We start from the raw sequence: 6,516 nt of genomic DNA on the forward strand, positions 1-6,516 counted from the left end.
CCGTGTTATTTGATCCCGGAATCGCTAAACTCAACCCAAAATCTATCAAAAAGCCGGCGGAGAATAAGAGTCAAAGAAACTTCGAAGATCTGCGACGGCGGCCGGAGACTGAAATTAAGAAGAAGGTAGGTCTCGCCGACCTTGTTGCCGGTGAAGGAGAAGACGGGGAGGGTGGCAAGCTCGGCAGTTATGGTTATGGGTTTGGGGGATTTGAGGGAATTGAGTCTGAGGGTGGCGGAGAGGAGTTTGTGGGAAGAGGAAGTGATGAAGATTGAGTAAGTGAAGAGAGTGATGAGGGATAAACTTGTGAGAGAGAGAGAGCGCTAGAAGATGAGGTAAACAACAGGGAAAAAAAAATTTATGAAGAAAAAGGAAAAAGATGAACCGAGGGTACAATAAATTTTTTGACGTGAAAGAATTGCCACATTAGCAATTTAACGGAGTTTTTGGACGGAGAGTAACGGAATTGACCTATTTGTCCAAAATTGAGAGTATAAGGAGTAAACGTGTGAAATTAAAATGACAGGGACTGAAGTGTTTTTTGGATATAAGTTCAAGGAGTAAACAGTATTTAATCCTACAAAAAATACTTCAATATGCCGTATTGTAATTTTTTTTCCTTTTTTTAAAAGATGATCAAAGGATTTCACTCCTACCCCCATGATGACTCGAACTCATGACTTCGTCATTAGGTAGTGGATGACTTGATTACATTATACTTGGGTGCCATATCATTTTCTTCATGTTTGATCACATTTCAGAAATGATATGAAGTAAAAGCAAGAGTTAAGAGTAGGTTATTATTTATTTTCTTAAAAAAATAGTGTTTTATATATCCGTATTTTTGAACTTTTTTTTTTTACTAGCCATATTATACATGTATAATTCAAACTTATAAATTTGCCGTGTCGCGTTTTTTTGACCGAATATTTGACTGTATCGTTAGATAAGATAAACCGAATAATACATGTACGTTTTCTTGCCGAATTATACTCGTCCCCTTTTTTTACCATGGATATGCTTTAGAGAGATTACTGGTATCCTCTGCTGCCATCTCTGTCCTCCCCGTCTCTCCTCTTTTTTTATTTTTTATTTTCTTCTGTTTATCTATGGAGTAATACTGTACTACCTGACAATAACGAAAAACTAGAACCAAAAGAAATACAAAGCAAATTATTTAAGAAAAGTAAAGTAAACTGAAATGTCCTTACCAATGTTTTAGTTTAAGAACAAATTTCTGGTCTTTTTTTAATGATGATACTGTGAGTAATTATTTGATATTGCATCCAAAAAGGTTTCCATATAGAAAACAAAAGTATTTTCTAATTGTTTTGATCAGGCATGGAACTGATTGAGATGGGTAATTACTGATTTTGAGGTTTTTTATTGATAAAAGAATTAGACAAAATTAACATGGATGAGAAAGTTCAGAAACCTTCTTATGACAATGTTTTAATGTGATGTGCAAGAAATTGATCACAAACAGTCACTACAATATATTTTAAGAAGCAAAAATGTCCAAATGAGCTTTATTTTACTGTTAATAAGATGTTTGAGCATACATCAGTCACAGCTGAAACTCACATTTGTGCTGGAGATCATCTCTCTCCTTATATATGGCTGGCTTACAAATTCATATTGCAGCAATTTTACATGCCGCTTAGCCGTACAATAAGAGAACTGAACTGACATATCATCGAAAGCAGCATGTTGAACTCAATTTGCCTTGCGTTTAAGCACAATAAGGATGTTCACTCCCTTCTCAGCTGACTCCAATGCGGAGTGCTGCTCTTTTACTTTCATGTGAAACAAGTCGAAGAGCTCATCTAAGATTTCTTCTCCAAAATGCTGCTTGAAGAGTCCCTCCATGACAGCTCTCGTATGAGATGCAATGAGTTTGCTATTTTTTGAAATAGTATCTTGTTCCATCACAGTAGGCAAGTGTTCCATTATCTCTATGCTAAAACATCCATTTTGTTCTATAGCAGCTTCCAGTTCTCGGGGACACACATAGTATATAGGTACATTAAATGAATCTATTTTCTCCTCGCTGACTACTCCCTGCATAATTAAAGTAAGAAAACACATGTATAGCTACGATGAAAAATGTCTACTCAATTCTGCAAGTACTTGATCAGTTCTGAATGCTTACCTTCCTAGCCATGTCAATGAGGCAAGATCCTAAAATTTGAGAAATTATATTTGCCTGAGAATGAGAAGGTGGTGTATCAGCTGGGTAGCCATGAGTAGTAATTACCATCAGTCCTCCATGTACTGTCTCTTGTGCCCTGGCATGCAGAAAGCACTCCATGTCCTTGGCATATTGGGCTTCGTAAGCCCTCACTACTTCATCTGTGGAGTCTAAGTAATGTATTCGCCCTTTATTCCAAGCAGGGGAGTTGCTGTCTGTTACATCTTTTGGTACTCTAGAAAGCCAATGAAGGGAAATAGAGGAGTGAAAAAAGTGGATAGAAGCATCGGGGAGTATTCGACCATAGAAAGAACCAGGCAAACCTGCAGCATAGTATTGCCTATTCTGAGGGAGGGAATTGAAGAGCATGTTGAAGTCATTTGAGGTATGATCATTAAAGAAGACTTGAAATTCAGGGATTTGACAATTAAGCCCTCGGCTTTGATACTTGAATAGCACAGCTTCAAGTATAGTTTCAACCGCCAAAAATGTATTGGGCCCAACTGAGCAACCCAAATCAGCAATGTGAAAGGAGTTGGCAGATGAAAATGTTTCAATGTCAAGCTTTTCTGCAATCGCCTTATTTAGAAGTTCTTTGGCAGCATCAATTACTCCTTTCTGGAAATGCAGGTATTATCTTGAATGATTATATTGATTACAGCAGTCACCAAATTCAAATTGAAATGAAAGCCTTGTTCAGGTTTTAAGGTTTGAATACTACATCAAATGTCTGTCTTAGTTGACTATGAGAATTAAAAGACAGTCGAAACTTGATTGCTAGCTAGGGAAAAATGGTGGAGAAGAGTTTAAACTATGATTTTCTTCCATGCTATCTGTAGAAATTGGATTAGCTTTATAAAAAAGACCAATTTTTTGCTTTACATCTACAAATCCAACTGAAAAGACAATTGTTTGCCACGCATAGCGAAGGGTACTATAGGAGGTGAGTAATTCTTATAGTAAACTATGAACTGCATGCACCCATTAATGGTTACTGTTACTAGAGTTCAAAGAAAAACCTGGTAGATGGAGTTCTTGGCATAGTTGCTGGGGCCATCTCCACCTTTCATTGGATAGGCTTCAGAGCATTTACCAGTTTCCTCTGCTGCCATCTTTGTTCCTCTGTTCCTTTATGTCTCTGTCTCTCTTTGTACTAGTTAGAGATCCCACACTTTGCTGCGGGTAGTATAAATGCATTCAAGTTGTATAACAATTGTAAATTGTTTTTTTTCCTATCTGTACTAACAACTAACAAAAATTAAACGAAAAGAAAAGGATTCAAATAGGCAAACCAATTCAAAACAAAATAGAAAAGAAACTAAACCAAAATCATTCACATATGGTAAATATTCTCCTTCACTTCTAGATTACTCTTCGATATAAAAAAACTTCTAGATTACTCTGTCTCACATCTCACTTCACATTCAGTGAAGATATCAGTTCTCTTAAACCGATCCAATCGTTCATAGGAGAAAATTTTCAAGTTAGGCACCTTCTTTTCCAAGCTCTTTAAAACCTCTGATAGTGTTTCGCAATCTAATAGCTCTTGTTGATTGTGTGTAGTCCATGATGTGAATGTCCAATCCAACACCAAGGCGAGGACAAAATATTCATCATGGCACTGCGTTGGAGGTTATTATAGATGAATTTATTTTCTTGATCTTCCTCTGTTATCAGTATCACTAGTATAATTAAGAGTGGTACCTCAACTGTGTGTGGTGGTTGGGTATTCAATCATGATTCAAGTAGTTGAGAAGCTACAAATACATTGTTTAGCTACACACTTGAGTTATTTCCTCTTGGACTATTGGAATCTGTTCGAGTGGGATTTCAACTCCAAGATTGAATACCCAATCAAGGCAACAACTATTAGCAAATCAATCACACAATCTTGTAATGAAAAGGAAAAAACAAAGGAGAAACTATGAATGAGAAGGTCAGTAACATATAGAACCTATTTTTGCATCGACAAATCCTACAGTGTTCAATGCTCTACAACTCAAAGTAGGGCATACAAAATTTTCATAGTAACATCTGATGATATAAGTGAAATTATTAATGAAAGAGGCCAAGCCAAGTAGGGCATTATCAAACCACACTTATCAGAGCCACCTATTGTGAGCTGGAAGCCTTCCAAGGTAAAATGAACCAAACCTATGACTGCCTATGAGCTATAACCCCCTTGATAATGAGACTCTGTACATTGGAGACAGTAGTCAAGTAGTCAGGTTTCAAAAGTAAACACTTGATACCGTCTAGTAATTTCTCAACCCAAAATCAATCTCCACAGATCTAACTCACATAGACATCATAGCATATAAGAATTTAAAGTTCACTAATCATTTAGCAAAGCTGGAGCTCTGGCATATTGTTGAAATCAAATAAATTCAAAATAGTCGTGTATTTCAATCTGCAGGTTTATTTTAAAGCAAACATAAATAGAGTGTCAAGGTCTCAAGCATTTTCCCAAAATCACAACATTAGTAAATGAAAACAATGAGAAAACCTAGAAATAATGAATGGTTCATTGAATCAGACCAAAAAATTATATAAGTTATTGAAATTGATTAGCAGCTAATAAAATTCAAAATTGCAAAGCATCATCCAGAAAAATCACCAAGCAGGAAATGCTTTCAGTCTTTATAAAAGCCAATGTTTACTAAAGCATGCAAATAGCATTCCTCATGGTTGTTCACTGCTTGACCATGTAAGGAATATACATAGTAACTGATCACAGAAGAACTCTGCACAAACGCATTCTAAACTTGCATTAAATATATTCATGTATTTTCATTTTGAGTCTTGGCATATGCTTACAGTAACTTGAACTTGGCCCACAGAGACAATTAGAATAGAATTATTACTCAACTTCTTAGTGGTTGATCCTATATTCCTGTTAGTTCCGTTTGTTTGTTTAAATGATATTGTATAGTCTAAATTCAAATATATTGTAATGCAAGTTGTTATATTTGGTTAGATAATGAAAAAGGGGGAATCCTAATAGTACCAGTTCCGAATGTCAAAGATGTATTCAGTTTGAACAAATGACATAATTGCAGAGCTGACGGTAAATTGAACATGGTAACAGATGTGAACTGGTACTATTAGGATCGCCACAGACATCAAACATTTTCAAAGCAATAAACTTTCACATTCAAAGTAACCAAAATCACCTGCTTGTGACGATTCGGGGCATCAGAATTTACAGATGGTTCAAATAGCAGAGAAAGAATCTGCCAATCAAACCCAAAATGAACCAAAATAATTAGACCAAACACCAGAAAGAACACTGATGTCCCAGCCCAGAAAAACCTTCACATCAATATCAATGAAAGAGTAGGAACCGCAAAAAACCAACTTGAGAGGAATCAATTATTAGAAACATAAACAACAAATCAGATTCTCACAAATACCTTCCCCTTGTTCTCTTTTAAGCAAGAGCTTCCCGTCTCTCTCTTCTGATTCTTTTCCTTCTTCCCCCGTTGTTGAGCGAACAACAAAATCCCAAAAGAAAAAAGGTTTTATCAGGTGCTTTCATCGGTGGCTGAGCATCAGCTGGAAGAGTTGATGTCGCTGTACAAGTGTGGAAAGAGGCTTCTTCTCATCGTAGATAGAGGCCTTCCGATATACGCTTACGTACCCAAGGACTTAAATATCAATATCTTTATATGTATCGGTATTTTGAAAAAAAAGAAATATCGGAAATATTGAGGATACAGGGTAACAAAATATCAATTTTGAAAAAAGTCAATTTATTTGAAATTTAGAACTACATATAAATACATATTAATGTCAACTTCATCTACATCCAAAAAGAGACTCTAGGCGGTTGAAAGCCGCTCGCTGGTCTACGAAAATGTAATAATCAGACCAAGACATATAACTCATATAGTGTGAATTGTGGTGATGAACATGATAGTTATAAATCTCTTTAGAGCTGCCGACTGTTTCCCTTATAAGGGAATAATAAGGATGAACTCAACTGGATGACTAAGCATATACTTCTCCATATTGATTATATCCATAAGCATCATAACCAAATTGATTGTTGCCTTCATGAGATTCATTTGAGATCCCACCGCGCTCTGTGCTTAAACTGATAGAGTCAGAACTTAAGGCAATTGAAGAAATATCAGATGGGGTACTTTGATCATCAGTTGCACCTCTAGTCCTCCTCCTATATCGGGTCTTCTCTTGAGCACCATAACCAGCTGTTCTCACTCCGTGGTCTTCATCTTGGGTCGTATGATCAAAATTACCTTCACAGGTAAATTGGAATCCTCCATCCACAGAAGATTGTCCATATTCATATCTTTCACCTCCAC

The 6,516-nt window shown here is 36.3% G+C and overlaps 1 protein-coding gene across 5 annotated transcripts; it reads right to left on the bottom strand.

The window, feature by feature from the left end:
* Window positions 1–1,508: 1,508 nt before the first annotated feature.
* On the bottom strand, window positions 1,509–5,832 carry LOC112193030 (loganic acid O-methyltransferase). Of its 5 annotated transcripts, XR_002933753.2 has the most exons (6): window positions 5,605–5,832; window positions 5,365–5,424; window positions 3,211–3,367; window positions 2,515–2,809; window positions 2,153–2,426; window positions 1,509–2,061 (listed from the first exon to the last, which is right to left on the bottom strand). XR_002933753.2 is itself a non-coding variant. In XM_040516518.1 (5 exons), exons 3-5 carry the CDS (start codon window positions 3,301–3,303, stop codon window positions 1,717–1,719), a joined length of 1,095 nt encoding a protein of 364 aa, XP_040372452.1. In that variant the 5' UTR covers window positions 3,304–3,329; window positions 5,365–5,424; window positions 5,605–5,831; the 3' UTR covers window positions 1,509–1,716. The 5 variants fall into 5 exon arrangements, 4 of the variants coding, with proteins under 4 accessions (XP_040372452.1, XP_024188805.1, XP_024188807.1 ...); XM_040516518.1 differs by having other exon boundaries at window positions 2,153–2,809; window positions 3,211–3,329; window positions 5,605–5,831; XM_024333037.2 differs by having other exon boundaries at window positions 2,153–2,809; window positions 5,605–5,831.
* Window positions 5,833–6,516: the final 684 nt, after the last annotated feature.

This window comes from Rosa chinensis, chromosome 3 (assembly GCF_002994745.2).
Source record: "Rosa chinensis cultivar Old Blush chromosome 3, RchiOBHm-V2, whole genome shotgun sequence".
In the NCBI taxonomy this organism is placed as follows: domain Eukaryota; kingdom Viridiplantae; phylum Streptophyta; class Magnoliopsida; order Rosales; family Rosaceae; genus Rosa; species Rosa chinensis.

Bases quoted from the DNA above. Each gene is read 5' to 3' on its own strand.
- LOC112193030 (XM_024333039.2), bottom strand. From the start codon at position 3,303: ATGGCAGCAGAGGAAACTGGTAAATGCTCTGAAGCCTATCCAATGAAA. The intron at 2,810-3,210 runs GTTTTTCTTTGA...CTGCATTTCCAG, and splicing joins CCAAGAACTCCATCTACCAG to AAAGGAGTAATTGATGCTGC. The intron at 2,062-2,152 runs GTAAGCATTCAG...TTAATTATGCAG, and splicing joins TCATTGACATGGCTAGGAAG to GGAGTAGTCAGCGAGGAGAA.